Genomic DNA, 19288 nt, shown 5'->3' on the forward strand with positions numbered 1-19288 from the left:
TATATAATGTCCTATTTTTAAATCCATTCATACTTGCTTTGTAAAGTACGTATATGTATAATTAAGAATATATATCTATGTTTACTTGTCAAAGTAGTGACAGGTCAATGTTGCCAATACAATATTATTGCCATGTTATATACTTTATGTCACATAGTAGTCCTCCATCTTGTCAGACTAGTTGAGCAGAATGTGTGCTATAAAAGAGTAAACATGTAGCCCAGGACCAAAGGGAATCAAAGAATGCATTTTAGTTAAGAGGGTGGTAATTGTATCTGTTGTTAATGTAGTACCTGAGATGAAGCATGTTGCTTTTATGTACATTTATACATATTGTTTAATTTTTCATTTTTCATTTTAGTTAGTTGAGCCTTTAACTCCCAGTGGCGAAGCACCAAATCAAGCACTTCTGAGAATCCTAAAAGAAACGGAAATGAGAAAACTCAAGGTTCTTGGTTCAGGAGCTTTTGGCACTGTATATAAGGTAAGATGTGCTGTGTAATGGTAGCTGCATAACAAGTACACACACACAAAAGTGTAAATGAACTAAGGCCTTTATTACAAGTCCCTCTTAAATATCAGATTTTATTGGGTTTTATCTTTAGATTTTTTCACCCAATACATTTTGGCAGGTCATACCAACGAAATGTATGGAGTGCAACCGACCCAGTAAATACCTAAGCATGCGGGTATTGGTGAGATAAACACCAAAATATACATGCTATAGATATCATTGTTTATCGGGTGTGATAAATAATAATGCATATACACAGGCCTCGTATTTGAGACTGTGAAAAAGGCGCATTTTATTATCTCTATGTGATCACTGTTGAACTAACTTCATCATAAAACCCACAAAAGGTGATGGGAGGCTGCTTGCAATAAGTCTAACCACTGGCAATAACTCGGGTAGCAGTCCAACCCGTTTCTCTTTTTCTCACGATGGCACATCAGTTTGGACGCTGCCATATGCAAATCAGTCATGACCCAGCTCCTCATGGGAACAGTTCACCCCGAACTGTAAAGCCAGGTCCTCCCTGAACTGGAACACAAGCAACCCTGGGTATGCCCATACGTGGGTCCCATTCTCAATGTGTCATTTGAACCGAGCTGTACCTGGCTAATGAGCCCATAACGAGGGCGAAACCAGCCCCGGGTTGCTATTTAAAGTTATTTGTGGCTATACATGAAATAATAACTTGTTTAGCGCCAGTCGCAATCATGTAAAGTGTTATTGCTTTTAAATGACTTTTAATGATGTTTGTTGCCTTCATATTGCCAGCTAGGCAGCCCAATGACATTACTGGAGTTGCAGCTCATCAAATATGCTGTGCTGAATGTGTTATTAAAGATGTTTTCGTCTTTTAAACATTAAGGACCTGATTCTCAGATTGATTAAACGATCATGCGTTAAGGCTGTCTGAGGAAATACTGACAGTGTGGTGTTCATTTTCCCCCTTGTGAGTTATTACGTTTCCATTTAGGTTTCAGCAGATTGGAATGGGAAATTTACCAACAACAAATTCAAATGCAGCAGACAAAATAGGCGTATGTGATTCAACCCTGTGTATTCAGTGGCAGTGCACAAGCACAGCACCCTGATAACTCACATGGCGGGATCATTCCTAAAAACAGACCAAGCTGGATTCTCCTTAACTTAAAGGATAAATGTACATTTAATCATTGATTTTGTTGTTATTTGGTTTCACTGACTTGTGAGCTGTATGTGTGTGCTGTTGGTGATCACATTCATTTCTGCACATCTGATTCAAGTATGTGTTTAAAATAGACTGGCAATAGTTCACAATGTATCTTTTTTTTGTTTTAACAAGGGCTTGTGGGTTCCAGAAGGGGAACATGTAAAAATCCCTGTCGCCATTAAGGAATTGAGAGAGGCTACATCCCCTAAAGCCAACAAGGAAATTCTGGATGTGAGTTGCTGTCTTTCCTTTCATCTTCAACATTCTAGTTATTATTTCAAATATATAGCACGTGTTCTTGTTCAGTGAACTAATATATGACTTTTGTAAACCCAGGAACAAGTCCATGTCTACAACCGCTTATGCCACCCAACAAATATATACTGTAACCTTGAATATGGCAGCAGAAATAATAGGCCACTAAAAATCCTACCCCCTGAAGAGTATCCAAACCTAGGTACTTAAGAAGGTTCACTCTTTTTTGATTTAACACTTACATGTTGTAGATTAGTTAATGCTTTTGAAGATGCCTATAAACTAATTTTAATACTTTAATCTAACAAATTATTTTGGGGGGGAGGGGCAGAGAAGAGAGGTTGAGGCTGTCAGACCCATTCAGCCTTCCCGCTTCCCAGGATGATCTTGAAACACACAGATACTTCTTTGTTTATCTTTTCTAACTAACATTGCTCCACTGTGTTGTCCCAGGCTTTTTTTATTTCACTTGCTGCTTTTTGTCGCTACCCCTGTTTTCGGCCAAGTCTACATTATCATTTTGGTGAAAAACACCTGAGATATTTAAATCAAGTTGCATAGTGTACCCAAGTTTCAAGTTTCTTGTCCGAGAGTAGTGCGTTTTCAATATGAATACTACCCAAGCAACCAAAATGGCTTCATTGGAAATAATATTTGTGGTAAGAACGTAAGGTTTATTTTGTTGGCAGGCTGTGTATTGGCTGTGTGAACCACTGCAGTGCCTCATCTGGGGTGCAAGTGAGTTTGTGGAAGAACAAGACCCAGCCCAAGAATTTGTGGAAGACCAAGACCTAGAAGACCAAAAGGGTTTCGATTTCTGAATGCTGTAGTTGCTTTCAGCCTGCAATGTAGCAAACAGATTGATATTGCAGATTACCATAGACTTTCATTACTATTTCATTTGCACTGTTCATATCCTCAGTCACTATTAAGGTTGGCACTTAACTGGATTTCAGTGAGCATAACAGGTAGTCTGCCTGATTAGAGGTTTTGCAAAGTGGCAATATGATTGATAATTTGCTTACCTCATCTGTGGAGTACCAAATGAGCAGGAAAGGATTAGTGTGAACCAGTACTAGGTTGTTAAAGGAACTTATAAAACAGTATGTAAAGAATCTGTGAAGCATTGATGCGTCTCTCATGTGCCATTTTGTGATTTCAGAAATGCCATAGCACATAACTGGGTACAGTAGTTTGTTACACTTTCCTAAAACATAGCATTCCCCACACAGTTGCAAGGGAAACCACAGGGCCCTGAAAATGTTTACCAACCATATTCAGGAAGTGCAAACATTGTGGCCTAGATAGTGAACCAATTCAGCATATGCAGTTGTTTTGCTCACGTTTTCATGATGAGAGTAGGAAACATTCAAGGCCTTTCTGCCCTGCACAGTATACCACAGGAGCAGTGTTCTAAATAGGTGTACCCTTGGTCAGGACAACAAGATATCCTCTGGAGTTAATTTCTTTATTCTATGAACATTGATTCAATTCCTACTGACGCAAATACACATCCAGCTTTCCGAAATGTAAGGGCTTTGTTCATAAGGACTGTGTTTTGCAAATTGTATGAGCTTTGGAAAAAAGTGCTTAATCTCCAACTTTTTTCTCTAATAAGTGAGTATTCTGAATCTGATGTACCTGAGGTTATTATAATATTTTCTACATTAGGAAACAGGAACAGAATTATTGATTCTTTTGAATTAATAGAAAGCAAAAGCCTCTTTTTGTAATGTATGCCTATCGATTGCATGTACAGTGATGGGTTATTAACAAAGTTTTGAATTACTGTATGATAGGTTTCCTCATGGTTGGTAACAGCACATGAAGTTGAGTGCTGCAATACTTCATGTGGGTGCTACTGGTGATACGGATTATATGCACAAGGATAAAATAGCAGCTAACACTGACACTGTTTCTGATCTCGATGTCACAATAATAATCAACCATTAGTAGTAGAATATAATGGAGCAGATTCACAAAAGCATTTATGATTATGTAAGTAGTACTACTACTCGTTTGAGTACTCTTACCTGTATTTGTGACTTGGCCCCAAAACTGCCAACTCACTATTAGCAGATTTTAAAGACGCACAGTCCATTCTATTCCTTCTAATTGTGTATGAATATCCCCTGAATATTTCCATTTTATATATTTAAGGGCTAATTCACAAAGCCTTCTAAGGGTACATAAAAGAGTGTTACGGGAGTACTAGGTTACATACTCCAAAAGCATTAGTGAAAATGCCCTAAAGTTTTTTTATCTTTAAGCATTAAGGCCACATCTGCGTTTGCTAATTCTTTTGTTTTTGTGTACCTTTTGTAATCATGTTTGATCTCAACTAAATTACAATAAAGTTTAGAACCTGAAACTTGAAGTTTTAATTTAGTAATAGGTGTATTTAAAAAGACTTTAAAAAGTGTCCCGTTCCTTCATCCCCTCAGCCATATGACCTATCCTATCAAACCTCAAAATGATATGTCACCATTGATATCCTTCTCTGATTATTCTATGGTTACGTATCGTAATGTTTTTATGTTATAATTTCGCAATCGATTAGCATCCTTCTAAAGGCCATCCTTAATGTGCTATCAGCAAATTAAGCATAACATATCATTTGACCAATGAATGTCAGCAGTAGAGAATGTTCGGTGATTTAACAAATAGCAAAGTTTCATGTTCAGCTATTTATTGCCACAGGTGAAATGAATAAGTAACAAATTATAGCATTTTATTTTCGCATACTTTGAATATATCTTATCAAGAAAGTCTTAGGCTTCGGTCAGATTCTATTTTGTGGCCATCCAAGTGCAACTGCGAGGCAGATTTAGGAGCTGATGATGGAGCTGTGATGGAAAGAACAAGTTTGATTGAGATAGGATAAGGATTATTTGAAGTCAATTGCTGGTGACCAACTGGATAACCAGTCCCAAGGCGCACTTCCAGGGAGCCTGCAGGCTTTAAAACATTGTACCATTAAACTGCTTCTGCTCACACAAAAAAAGTAAGTCCAAATTCTTCAGTTTTGTTTTCTTAATGATTGCTTGAATATATTTCTTTAAAATTGAAGCGTAGCGATGCTCAAATTATATGTCCGTAGAACATTGCAATTCAAATGCACAAAACAATAGTATCCCACTTCATCAAGGACCTAATGCATTTCAGGTGCAAACCCTTCATCAGAAGTAACTCTGATAGAATGTATGAAAACCCTATCAGAACGGTTCATGGGGACTATCAGTATAGAATGTATGAAAACCCTATCAGAACGGTTCATAGGGACTGTCAAATAACACTTAGAAATGTGACCAATAACTGTGCCACTAGTTGATAACCATGCAAAACAATGTGACCAATAACTGTGCCACTAGGTGATAACCATGCAAAACAATGTGCAACTTACTCTCTGTGACTGAGTTGCACATTAAGTTGCATGGTTATTTGACTTGCAATGTTCCATGGATATATAAGTTGAGCAACACTATGCTTCAATTTTGAAGACATATATTCAAGCAATCATTAAAGGAATTAAACTGAAAAGCTTGGACATACTTGTATAGTCAGAAGCAGTTTATTTATTTAATGTTTTAAGCCCTGCGGGCTCCATGGAAGTGCACTTTGGGACTGGTCAACCATTTGGTCACCAGCAATTGACTTTAGATTTTCATGCATGTTTTGGACAGAGCACGCACCAAGTCTGCACACCAACAAAAATTGATTATAGATGATTAAAATCTATGTAATTCGCTATGTACAAAAGAGTGCATTCTATGTCTTATTTTTCTGAATAACAATGATTTGACCACATGGAACCAAACTGGAAGTGCTGTCCTGAATGTCTTTCTTGTGCCACAGCTTTATTGCCATGAACCTTCATGACATCAATTATAAAGGAACCTCAACCAGAAAATGTAGCTTTGAAATAGCAAACTATACAATGGTCAAAATGGTGTAGGAATGTGCATATTCTTGCACTTGCTATATGGCACAATTTCTGAAAATTTGGGAAACAAATGTGACTATTGACACAAGCAGACAATCACTATTGTATGTTTCAGCAGGATTGCAACTCCTAATTCTCATGTGTTTTTTAAAATCTTCTTTGCACAGGAGGCATATGTGATGGCCAGTGTGGACCATGCCCACGTCTGTCGTTTGCTGGGTATCTGCCTAACCTCCACCATCCAGCTGGTCACCCAACTCATGCCTTACGGTTGCCTTCTTGACTATGTACGCGAGCACAAGGATAACATTGGCTCAAACCATCTCCTTAACTGGTGTGTTCAGATTGCAAAGGTAATAATTACAGGATGGTGACATATACGAATCTTGGGCATGTATTCATTTACAATCCAAAATAGTCATGTTATAGTTATCAGCAGGGTCACTTGGATTATGTAAGTCTGAGACCACAACACTTTCCAGAAAAATATGGATTTGACGGATCTGTCACATAATCCATCATGTTATGCATAATTTTCAGAATGAAAAAAATATGTTTTATAATTGTAGCTCAAAAGGATCAAAAGTTATGTTACTGTGCAGTAGCAAGCCCTTTTCCATACAGTGGTAGGTGGCCTTTCCTTTGATGATTACTGGATTTTGGGGCCACACTATTACTAATGAGATGTGACCTCTTTCCAGAAAATGTTAACATTGTTAACATAACAAAACATTTAAGTAACACCACCACAAAATGTGCTGCATTATACCACATAATTTGTATTTTCTCCCTGCTTAATATCGTTAACTTTGGCAGATAATTTGTTCCTCCCTTGCTGCATAATTCCGGTGGCTCTGGTTATCAGGCATTTTTATAAGCATGCTATGTAAGTGAATTCTAGCTTAGCACTGATATCTATCTGCATTGCAATGTGATGTCCAAATGTGGCTGAACCATTAAACATGGGTGCAAGCTGAAAATCAAGAGAGAGAGATTTCTTTGGACGATGTTATTTGTTGGTCCTTTCTAAACTCTACTATTGCTCTCTTTCTATTAAGACACATTTGCAGGACTCTTGTTATACTCAGACGTTAATATAGAGTAAACCTTTCTGTTTTCCTCACAGCTAAATAGCAATTATGTGCTAAGGTTGCAGCAAAGACGTGGTATCATGAGATGCTCCAAGCAGTTACTCTGTGTTCTCATGCAGGCAGGTGAAAAGTTAACGGGGAACGCAGCCAGAGAACAAAAGAACTTTATTGTCCAGCATTGTTCCTTCTGAAGCGGATCCACCCTACGTTTTCAGAAAAATATAGAGGATGTTAGTTACTCCAAATTAGCTTAATTGAGTAAACAGTTATCTTTGTGGCTAGTCTGAAAATATGGATCGGATGGCCCCAATTGACCAACAATGGACAGGCTAAATGCACCAGCACTGTGCAGCAGTTCATGTAAATATGCAGTCGAATGGGGAGGTACACCAAGAAATGCTACCTGTAAATATGGCAGCTTATGAGGCTCTGAACATTGTTCTTTTGACGAACCTTCAAAGAAACGTGCTTGCAAGATTAGAATGGATGAATATGAATGCAATATTTCCTGGCTAAAAACAGAGGCTTATGACGATATCACTAAGAGCCCCATTAAAAAGTCTGGCGGTCCAAAGACCACCAGACTCGTCGTGGCGTGGCCTGGCGTGGCCTGGCGTGGTGTGGCATGGCGTGGCGGATCCAGCCATCACCGCACCGGAGGTCCGACTGCTCGTTTACGACTCGGGCAGTCAGACCGCCCTGGGACTGCCGGCTCTGCCCGGGAACCGCTGTTCCCTGGCGTAGGAGCAGTGGTCAGAGGCTGCACTATGCTTGGTGGAACAGCCACGGTTCCATCAATCATATTACGAGTTTTCTCTCTGCCAGACTTTTCATGGCAGTTCCACCACCATGAAAAGCCTGGCGGAGAGGAAACAAAGGGGGCCTACAGGGCTCCTGTACCTCAAACATATATGCCTGCATGCAAGGAGGCATAGCATGTTCCTGCATGGTGTGGACTTTCGAGTCCATTCCAGGAAGGAACCCTGTGAGGCGTTCCTATTGCGGTGCCTTTTTAAAAGTCACCGCCCCCTTTGAAAGTCACGCCGCCCACACGCCAGACCATTGAAAAGTAGTAATCTGGTGGGTGGGTGGCGGCGACCTTCTGCAGAGTGGTGGTGTGGCGGTTTGCCACGCCACCACTCCACGGAAATGCACCTACAATTAGAAATGCAATGGCACACCAAGCATAAATATATGGAACATAGGATTTTGTGCCCACATTACACCACCTTTGGACACAATACCCTATATAATTCTTTGCTTTGAATCCTATAAATCAGCATTGATAGCTAGGAACAGCTCACCAGTTATATTACTCAAGGATTAGAACTACTAAAATGTAGTAGAGCGTTAAAGATTTTGATTTATCCACATTTGTTTCTAAGGGGCGGACCTTGTAATTAAGAATTCATACATCCTAACTGAATACCAAGGTAGACTCTAAATTAAAGCACACAGTGAGAGATAACAAAAATATATTTCCCAATTTACATTGATCGAAAAGGAGAGTGTACTGAAATGGCCCAAGAACTCTGTGGTGCCTTGTACAAATTGTGGCAGTCAAACTGCTTCCCCATTCTCCATGTTCACTGAATGCAGAAGAAAACTCATCAGCACAAATGTGTCACAAGAGCTTGCCTAACGAAATAACTTGAGGAATTGACCACAACCTTTCAAATTCCATTTAAAAGTACTTTGCAATCTGAACATTAATTAGTCTACGCATATTATAATGTCAGACACAGATGGATTGGCGATTTATTTGGTTGTTATAAAATGCAAATTATTTTTCTTGTAGTGTTTTGCCACACGTTTCTGCACATTCAGGTATTGAATGCAATCCAATTTTACCAAAACACAAATACTACACAAAGGTGATAACAAATAATACATTACTATCAAACCTCATAAAATATTCAAAATATCACTAGAACCTTTCATCTCAGATTTTAATCTTAACATCAGTAACATGAACTGCATCGAACTGTGAACATCTTACTGTTTACTATTTCATTTAATATAAACAATGCCTGTGTCATAATTGCCCAGGCGCTAATTTACACTTGTTTATTTCATTTACTGGTTATAATCAAACATGAAAACATCAGTTGGTATTTAATTTTCCAAGTGAATAAAGTGCATTTCTCAATTGTTTTTATGCAACCTATTGCCCGGTACTACTTTCTTTCATGTAGTTAGTTACATGTGTGCAGACTTGCTTTCTGTCACTGTTAATGTTTCTGTTGTTGGCATGAATCAAAAGGCACACCATGGCCTGGCAAACCACACACCAATTAAATGAGAATCTTTAAACTTACATCCAATAGAGATTTATTCTTGCCAACCTTTTGAGGCAGAGTGATAATTGAGGATTCCATAAGGACAGGTTTCAATGAAGTGTCAAGAATTACAATGAACACCTTGCACAGCGAAGGAATGATTACTGAGCAAACCTTACTACCAAATAACAACACACAACAGAGACAATTGATTGACAGCCTTCTCGGATCCACACGGAAGGACATTGAGATATACAATGTGCTACAATGCCCTAAGAATAGTGGTTTGTGCTATACAAATAAGACAACTATAACATGACAATAATCAAACAAACATATTCAAAAAGTGATTCATGGCTAATATTTAGTAGAGGATCAATATTCCATCTCCATACCCTGGTAGACTAGAGGGCAAAAAAAAGGACCCCCACGGGTCGGTATTTACTAACTGTTCTTGGAACTCGAGACAGGGATCAACAGTAATAACTGTATTCAGCTTAGAATATCTTTCACAACATCATAAGGTATATAATAATGGATTACCATATGAGATGAAGTGGCTAAGTTAAGGAGCACTGCCACTTCAACACTGCTCTTCAGGGAGATTTAGCTTTCTATTGTAAATTTGTTAGCAGTTGAGCTTACTCATAAACAAAAAACAGCTTCATAAGAGAACAATTTTTGCTCAGATATATACATATAAGTATTCCAGTGTTCTTATGATTTTCTTTATTCTACACAATTGAATAGATACCTTGCAACTCAATTTCATGATATTATATAGCATATCAATAAAAAAATTGTTACGTTTATCTTTCCCTTCCTCATGTTTATCTTTATTTTATTTAAATTATTTATTATAGCCAAAAGCTTACCAACAGATTGCCGCGTGGAAGATTGTTCACTTCAGGAACACTAGCACAACTGCATGAAATAAATGTACACATTAGTAACACAGGTCAAAGTTGAAATCAATTTAAACTAAATTATATTCAGGAACTCGAGCAGCTTAGGCTGTCACCTATCCAACATATTACGGAAGAAGGAGTTTTTTAAATTTGTGTTTGAGGCAATGTGGGCTGTACTTGTAAAGTGACACTTCATTTTAAAGAGCCAGGCAAAATGCCCAATTAGTGCGCCTGGTTAATTAATGTGCAGTGCATTCAGTTTTCCAAATGATTATTGAAAGAGGAAAACGCAATTCAAATGTCTTTTAAATTTTCAGGGAATGAATTACTTGGAGGAGCGTCGACTGGTACATCGTGACCTTGCAGCTAGAAATGTGCTTGTCCGAACTCCACAGCATGTCAAGATCACAGATTTTGGACTTGCCAAACTGCTGGGTGCTGACGAGAAAGAATACCATGCAGAGGGTGGCAAGGTAAGAAATATGAGGCTTGCTAACTAAAACTTAACTCTCCTTCTGTTGTCTTATGGCCTGGGAAAAAATATAGGGCGTGGGGTTATTATGTATATTCCTAATTAAAAAAATATACTGTTTTATTTTATTAGAATATATGGCAAATACTTAATAAAGGAAAAGCAATATGATCTGTACATATGCATGTATGTGTGTATGTGTGTGTATGCATGTGTGTTTGTGTGTAAACACATATAATTTGCATTTAGCTAACCTCTTAACATATTTTCATACACAAAGATATATATATAAAAAAACAAAGATATATATGCACAAAGCCGTATTCTACACCGTAAAATAGTGTTTTCCTGCTTGACATCAAAGCTTTAGTATACAGCGTTTATATTACATCTGTCAAATGTAAATGCCACTGTCTGGAAATACCAACAATCTAAGAAAATATATTTGACAATCCTCCAAAAACATTAGAAACAATACAGATTGTTTAAATTATAGTCACTTAACAGAGGACACGTTAACCTTGTTAGAATAGTACATTTCTTAACGAGAAAGAGATGTGCAGCTAGCATGGCCAAAAAATTACCTTTCATTACTTTCAGAGTAAGCCATCCTCTAATTGTATCGAGTAGTACCATCTCCTGCAGTTTAGTTGCACAATACTGTGTGTCCATAAAGGAACATCACAAAAAGGTTCTTGTTATTGCATTGAGGAGTCCACAACTCTGCCTTTATGTCAATTTGAGATCGTGTTCACCAAGGATGATTAATTTAAAAAAAATATATTTTATTGATAGATTTATCATCTTCACAGCACAAGTACATTTGAACCATCGGGTGCCTTATGAAACAAGCATTGGCATAGCCAATAGGTCTCGCCTTTGGGACCTTATAAGTGTTTAGCCATGCAACAGTTGATGTTGTTGCACCAAGGATATTGTGCTGCATAACTAAATACTTATAAGGTCCCAAAAGCGAGACCTATTGGCTATGCCAATGCTTGTTGTTTTATTGAAATTGTGCAATATTTTTTTTTTGTTGGGTATAATGAGTGTTGAGGTCGTTATTGGAGCATATGGATAGAAAATAAAGCAGGACGTTTATTTTGTATATTAACTATTGGTGCTGAGCGGCATAAAGTTGAACGGGCCTTTCCTTGAAGAACTTGGAAACAACTTTCTCAGTGTTGAGAGAGATTCGTTTGTAAAATTATAAACACTCTAGCGCACTAGCTGTTGGCTATGCCTGAGACTTCTCTGCGCCTCCAGGTGCTTTGCTGCAGTTTAAAGATTTTTTTTGTTGCTCAAATATTATTATTATTTTTTTTTTTTTAAAACCTTTATTTATACCAACATGGATCACAGCTATTCAGCCGACATCCCGGAGGTCCGGCAGCATGATAAGAACAACACGTGAAAGGGTCCATGGCTATAGAACAGGAGTAACAAAGGTTTAGTTTTAAAATTAAACAGAAAATGTAAAACAAAAGCAAGGCAGAGCATATAATAAACATGCGCAAGTTCTCAGTTGGGGCGAGGTCCCACTCCCATCCGCAGGTCAGTACAACACACTAAAGGAGTGGGGGGAAAGCGGAGGTATGGACTCCAAGTTATAGTCAGTTTTACGTCTAAAGTTGGAAATAGAGCTAGGGGGAAAGCTGCACATCTAACGTTTGTTGCTCAAATTTAATTTAATATGTTTCCCTCTCTTCATTGCTTGATTTTGCTCGTGAAAAAGTGTCACTTGTAGTCGTTGAAATGTCACTCATAATTTCTTTGAAAATATGAAAATGTCACACATAGCAATATAAAACCTTGGCAGCAATGGAAAGACTCAATCTGAGCTAGGTATTTCTTCTTTTTAGTCTTCTTCATTCTGCCTTCACTATAGACCCTTGAGTTCTGTTGTGCTTCATAGTGGTATAGTGGGGAGCTAACCCCTGCTGGTGTCTACATTTCCCTTGGCCTCCCTTTTGAGTTGGTCTTTAACATTACAACATACCCTAGATACTTGCAATTGAGTAACTCAGGAACGGGTGCACACTCAAACGATGCAAAACACATTCCCACCCCAATATCTAATTTGTAAAATGAAAAAATAAAAGTTGTTAAAATTATAAATAATACTTCTAGGACTCTAAATATGAAGTCCTTTCAACACAGCGCAATCTATTTAAGTCCTTCTAACTCATCTTTTTGGGGAAATTTTGAGCCAGTATTTGGATTTAAAAGCACTCTAGAATTGATTAAACAGAGCAACACTCGTGGAACTGCATTTCTCACGTGCCTTAGAGGTCACGGGCTTTGAATAAATACTGTAACGCAACTAAACAAGCCCAGAGGTCTGTCCAGCAACACCACCTGGATCAAAGCCCATAATCATCTTAGCAATAGTTCAAGCTTACTAGGATTATCTGCAATGGGACTGCCCAAACTACATCTTTTGTTTATTTTTTTTACTGCCCCCCTCCATCAAGTATAGGAACCTTACAATGTGAGCACCCAATTTGACAATGTAGACGCTGTATTTGGTACTTTGGTGTTCAGGTGAAGAATTACTTAGCAATCTCTACCAGAGAGAAATTTAGTTAACACAGGTGATATTGTGTGTAAAAGTTGCACTTATTTTCCCTTAGTTCCTATGGGTCTGTGTTTTTTGTTTGTGAATGCTGTCAATTAATTCATTTCAAAACTATCGGTCTACGCAAAACAGTTATCCGACATCTATGTTTGTGGAATGTTCCTGTTTTTGGCTTTCAATATCTAGCCACCCTGAACTAGAGATATCAATTTACAAGACAGATTTTCTGTGGAAAATTTGACCGATAAGTGGAACTCGAAGCATCACAGAGCAACTGAGAACACCTCAATGTAAAATGTGTCATGCAGACCACGAGGCAACAGCAGGCATGCATGCCCCTTCTACTTTCCTTCACTTCTGCCATGCTGTCTCTCTAGCATTGTGCAGCAGCTGCTTCCTGCCACAAGGAGTGCTATACAAATTAAATTACAAAGGATACATTAACACCTCTCATCACAAGAGACAGGTTGACTTAGTATTTCTTCTATAGGGTACTGACTGTCACACGTGGCGTCCTCACTCTGGCAGAAATCAGACGGGATGGCCTGGTGGCAATATGAGAACTTTGAAAGTACTTTGTGAATGTGGTGTAACTGAGAGCAAATCTTCACTCCAACAACACCTTTGCTATCGAATGGAAACAAGGGTGTTTGGTGAGGGCTGTGACAATGCCCTCCAAACGTGTTTTTTGGCCGCCATCCACATTTGTATTCCCATCATTTATTACAGAATAATGATTTATGCACAAGAGCACTGCCTAGCAACAGTTTCAATGCAATAACAGAAATGTAAGACTATGTTTAGGCAAGAGGTAAACTATGGCAGCAGCTAGGGAATAAGCCATTTATCCACGGCTAAATGAACCGGTTGATCAATCGCTGAGTGACTACACACACAAGACCACACAAAAGTTAACCCCCAATAAAGAGAGAAAGTATGAAACTACAATGACAAAGTCAACAGATCTCACCTTTATAATGCGAGTGCCGAGCTGTTGCCTCTGCTAAGGTGATTCTGTAACGTATTGTATAGAAAAAAGTGAAAGAAAAAAACATTCCAAAATACTGGTGGACAAACAAACATATATCTTGTATTATCTCATAACTGTACATTAAATTCAATATGCTCTATGTTTATAAATTGAAGTTTTCTTTTTCAAATACTTTTCACTAAGGGAACTATGAACAGAATTAAAAAAGAATACTGAAGTGTCGGAATGTAATGGGAAACACTTATCAAGGCCTAATTTACTCTGCATAATATTCAGCCGTTTGGTCCTCAGCAGTAGCCCAAGGAGCATGTTTATGGACCTTTAGGAAAAATGTCATTCTAAGTACACCTTCTTCTTCAAAGGAAAGCTGAGTGAGCCCAGCAGGTGGCACTTCCCCCTGTGGTCAAAAAGGCTTTTATGAGCCAAAGCTTGACCTTTCATGCAGTGTGCGCAGGAACACAAAACGTTTGTTCTTCAGCCACACCCCGGCAAAAATATATGTTGCTGTGCTTTTACAGACAAGCTGGAAGGGGTGGGGATCAACACAGGGTGGGAAAAGGATAATTTTAGGAGGAAAGCAGTACACATGTGGGAAAGCTAGAAAACACATGCACTCTCATGGAGTTCAGAATGAAAAAAGCTGTTCCCTAAATGTAAGTAGTGAAAGGATACTAGCAAGCCTATCAAAAACAGAGACTTTTCTCCAGGGGAGGGACAAACACAAGTAGAGGAAAGTAAGCCATTCAATAAGAAACAAGCAACAATAAAGTGACAATAAAGCCAGCCAATGGTAAGCAATGGGCGGCCAATCGGCCCATCTTAAGTTCACAATATGTTTTTCGCAACCAGTAGGTGAGACTTAAAGACTACTACAAAACATCCCTCTTAGCACAAAACAGAAAAAATACTATTCAGCAAATAAATACATGGAACAAGTGAAGGATAGCTTTGACAGCCACAAGTACATGTAAGTCTATTGCCTATGAGAAAGTCATTTTAAATTATTAGGATTGCTGACCAAAACATTATGGTATCAAAACACCAGCAAAGCTCTCTTAAGGGAATTGTGATCAGGGTCGGACTCGCTATCAGGCTTTTCTGTGGGCTGGCAGGCTGGGGGCCAGCTTTGTTACAAGGGACCTTCCAGCCATGTTCCTACTTGCAGCCCTTCTAAATAAACAATGTAAAAACAAATGTTTTTAAAGTACGCTTTAAGCACGCTTTAACTCAGAAACTCCCAGTAGCAAGTTCCGCCCTGATTGACATACAGGACATTAGAATCAATGGACTTCACCATCAAAAGTTACTCAACTGTTAAATGTTTGTTCTCATGACGACTTTGGGTCCAAATCTAAGAAACGTCATGGTCTCTGATGGCATATGTAAATCTCACATGACCTCAAAATCAACAACATCCATGCTACTGCCTGTTTCTAAGGGAGGAGGACACGGTCTGCCTTTCTGATCTACGGTACCAGTTATTTTGAGGATTTAATTTGTGGTCGTATCAGAAGTCAATGGAAAATACGACACATAATTTCATTAACCATGCTGTCTCAAACAGAGTTTATAACTTGTCAAGAATGCTGAAGTCTGTGTGTCATTGCACACAAACACTACAGCCATACTCTCTGGGCACTACAATGGCTGCTTGAATCCAACTGTATCAAATATAAAATCACCTTAAATGAAGTCTAAGAGTCTAGGCCTAAACATTTTCAAGAAAATCTCCTGAATGTACTCTGTGCCCAAATATCACAAGTTTATCAGACACAAGTATGTTATTGTATTATAAAGTCACTAAAATATTTAAGGGACAAGGCAGAGTGTGTTTCACTGGAGTCAATACCTGTGAGTCGAACAGAAACCATTTTTAGGTTTGATGTTAGCCAAGACCTTTTTGATTTTACAAAAATATTATGCATAATATGCCTACTTATTTTGGGCCTTTTAGACCACTCTTTTCGGCCATTGGTCTTCTGTTATGTCATTCACGAACTTCTGCCCACAGTAGCATACAGCATGGAGCACTGGATCAACCCATCTCAGCCACTGGCTTGTGAGTGAAGGAATTCCTCTTTTTCACAAAGAGCACATCCACACACACAAAGTAGTTACCTTCAGTGCCTGGACTACTGTAGTTTTGGGTGCTTTTAGAAACTATTATTTTTTGTTGCTTTTAGCCAACTTTGTTTTTATATTGGCGAGTGCGCAGGAGCTCTCCCAACAAAAAAGTTTTATAAAATACCACGAGACAAAACAACGATTGCATAGCCTAAAGGATAGAAAACAACATTAGACCTATAGGCTTTGCCAATGATTGTTGACACTGAGCTGTGTTCTGTCCATCAGTCTCAAAAATTAAAAATGTGTCTGCTTGTGTAATTGTACAAAATATGCTTTTTTGAATTTCTACATTCTACCGTATCTTAAATTGAGGCAAACGTATTTAAAATACAGAAGTGTAAAATGTTTGTGTTGATAAACTGAGATTTAAGCCTTTCTAAACAGAATTCTCTTTAAGTCCATTTAGACTAACGGGCTTATATTTTTGTAAAGCTCTACGCCTCAATAAGGTTTGTGCCTGGGAGGTCTCTTGGCCGTTAATTGTCGATCTTCCTTGCCGACGCTGCCTAGCAGCTGTTCAGAATATGGTTCTCGCAGTTCTGGTGTTTAACTGCAACGTCCACGCGGAAGAAGGAAACGAGGCAGAGAGGACTAGCATGCTGACCCGCGCTTACCCTTCTCCATTTTCTTTGCTTTAAAAAAAACAAAAACTTTTGCCGTATCAATTTAAACTTCTCCTTTATTTCTGGAATATGGCGCCCTTTATCTTGGAGCGTGTTTTGTCTTAAATATCCAATTTGAAAAATGCGTCTCTAAGATAGGTCAGTCTACAAAGGTCGTGTAACATCATACTGGACGGGAGGTGAGTTGCAGAGCACCTGACGAATTCTGAATATTCATACCATAGTATCTACAGCCTGGAATCACAATGTAAAGAATGATGTGGCGCAAATACCACCCAAATCCGAGAGCACATTCAAACAAAAAGATTAACATGGAAACATTCTTCACCGGATTTAAGACATAAAAGGCAAATCTACTGAAACACTAAAAGGGAATCGTTAACTAGAAATTGCATATTTTAACAAAGGTGCTTAGTTTCTGGGTTTATGTCAGTGCAGGGCAATTTATTTCGTACACAATTAAAAAAATAACCATTCGTAACAAATATTAAACATTCGGTTGATAATATGCAGCTTTAAGAGTTTACAATATACCGTTGAAATGAACACAATATAAAAGCAAAAAACGCACTTTCAAAATTACGAAATCCAAATAATCTTCGTAATCAAGTGAACGCTGGAAGGGCAGGAAATAACTGAAAAGAAAAAAAAAGCATTGGCATAGCCAATAGGTCTCGCCTTTGGGATCTTATAAGTGTTTAGCCACGCAACAGTTGCATAACTAAATACTTATAAGGTCCCAAAAGCGAGACCTATTTGCTATGCCAAGCGGCCGTGCGGCCACGAAAGTGAAAGTGATAGCGATCAAACATCTTCGTGGCTGTGCGGCCGTGAAAGTGAAAGTAATCGCGGCAAAGCACGGTGCGTGCGCCCGTGCACATGCACTGTGGCTCTAGGCTCGCCTGGTAGCACTTTTTGGAGCCCTCTCAATATGTCTCACCAGACCAGCGCCTGCGCTGGGTCAGGCGAGACCTAAAAATGGAAGCATCTTCAATGTTAAATCTATTGCAAAATTCCCCAATGTTCTCAACTGTCTCATATTCCCTTTCCACCACCCCCACCCACCACGAGTAACTCCCACAATGCAATAAAATGCATTGCATGGTTTAGGTTGTCAAATCTACCTATTACAGGATGGACACAGCACTTCACCCTGTTGAATGGGATGTCTGATAAGGTCTGGCAAGGATTGGGTTTATGTGATGAAAAGTGTTAACATATGGGTCCTACATACTTTCTCAGTGGGGAGAGGGGGTTGGGGCAGGTGAACCTTTTGGTGATAATTAGTGTGAATTTAATTGTGGATCTTTTAGACAATCGACTAGTGCTTCTCAGGCTCGTGCAATCTCCATTGATCGTAGACTCCTTCTAGCTTCTCTGAGAAGCACTTCTCTTTCATACCCAACCCACCATTCAATCTCCTTGCACCATGTGGTGATTAGGGGTTCCCGGGGGCCTTCAAGTTTCGTATAGGTTCCCATTTTTGGCAGTGTTAAACACCAGGGGGCAGATTTACAATAACTAGTGCATCCCTGCAGATCAGCAGGGATGCGCCAATTATTTTGCGTGACATTAGGAACCCCTTGCGCCACCATGGATGCGCCGCTTTTACAATGTGGCGCACCGTGGCGCAAGAAGAGACAAATGCGTGACGCATCTGTCAGCATATAGGTGACACAGGTGACGCAGTGCTGAAGTCATGTCGCAAGCACAACGCAACTCCAGCACTGCTCATGGGCAGCCCATACCCATAGTGCTGCTACAAGCAGGCATAAGGTTTTGACGTTGCGGGGACGTAAAAGTGACTCCGTGAAATCTTGTAGATTTCACTGCGTCACTTTTACGGGGCTTCCTTGCGACGCAACGCCCACCCTGCATACATTATTCCTGATGCAGGTATAATGTAGCGCTGGGCTTTACAACGTGACGCACCTTACTAGATACGTCACGTTGTAAATCTGTCGCATGGTGGTGCATTATTTACGACGCCGCTGCGTCACAGAAGTGACGCAACAGTGTCATAAAAATGTCACAAGGGGCTTGTAAATCTGCCCCCAGGTCTTGGAATTGGCTTGTAACCTTAGTTTTGGAAGTATGAGGGAACCAGCTCAGTAAGAAGTGACTAGGTGAGCAGGGAACCTCCTTGGAGATGGTGTCCCTTACCATTGTCATGACTTTCTCCCAGTAAGCAAGCAATCCAGGGCAGTCCCATAACATGTGTTTAAGCTCAGCCCCCGCCAACCCGCACCACAGGCATGGCTTGTCTACCGTATGGAAGTATTTAATGATGTGACCTGGGGGATGCCCTATGAAGGATGGTT

At 39.2% G+C, this 19288-nt stretch overlaps 1 protein-coding gene across 1 annotated transcript in view; it reads left to right on the plus strand.

The window, feature by feature from the left end:
* Positions 1-19288, plus strand: part of EGFR (epidermal growth factor receptor) — a 569017-nt gene that overhangs the window by 501226 nt on the left and 48503 nt on the right. Inside the window, exons 18-21 of the mRNA XM_085631553.1 lie at positions 362-484; positions 1833-1931; positions 6066-6251; positions 10494-10649. Coding sequence (XP_085487679.1) covers positions 362-484; positions 1833-1931; positions 6066-6251; positions 10494-10649 — 564 coding nt within the window. The remainder of the gene's footprint in view (positions 1-361; positions 485-1832; positions 1932-6065; positions 6252-10493; positions 10650-19288) is intronic.

Source organism: Triturus cristatus, chromosome 10 (genome assembly GCF_964204655.1).
Source record: "Triturus cristatus chromosome 10, aTriCri1.1, whole genome shotgun sequence".
NCBI lineage: Eukaryota > Metazoa > Chordata > Amphibia > Caudata > Salamandridae > Triturus > Triturus cristatus.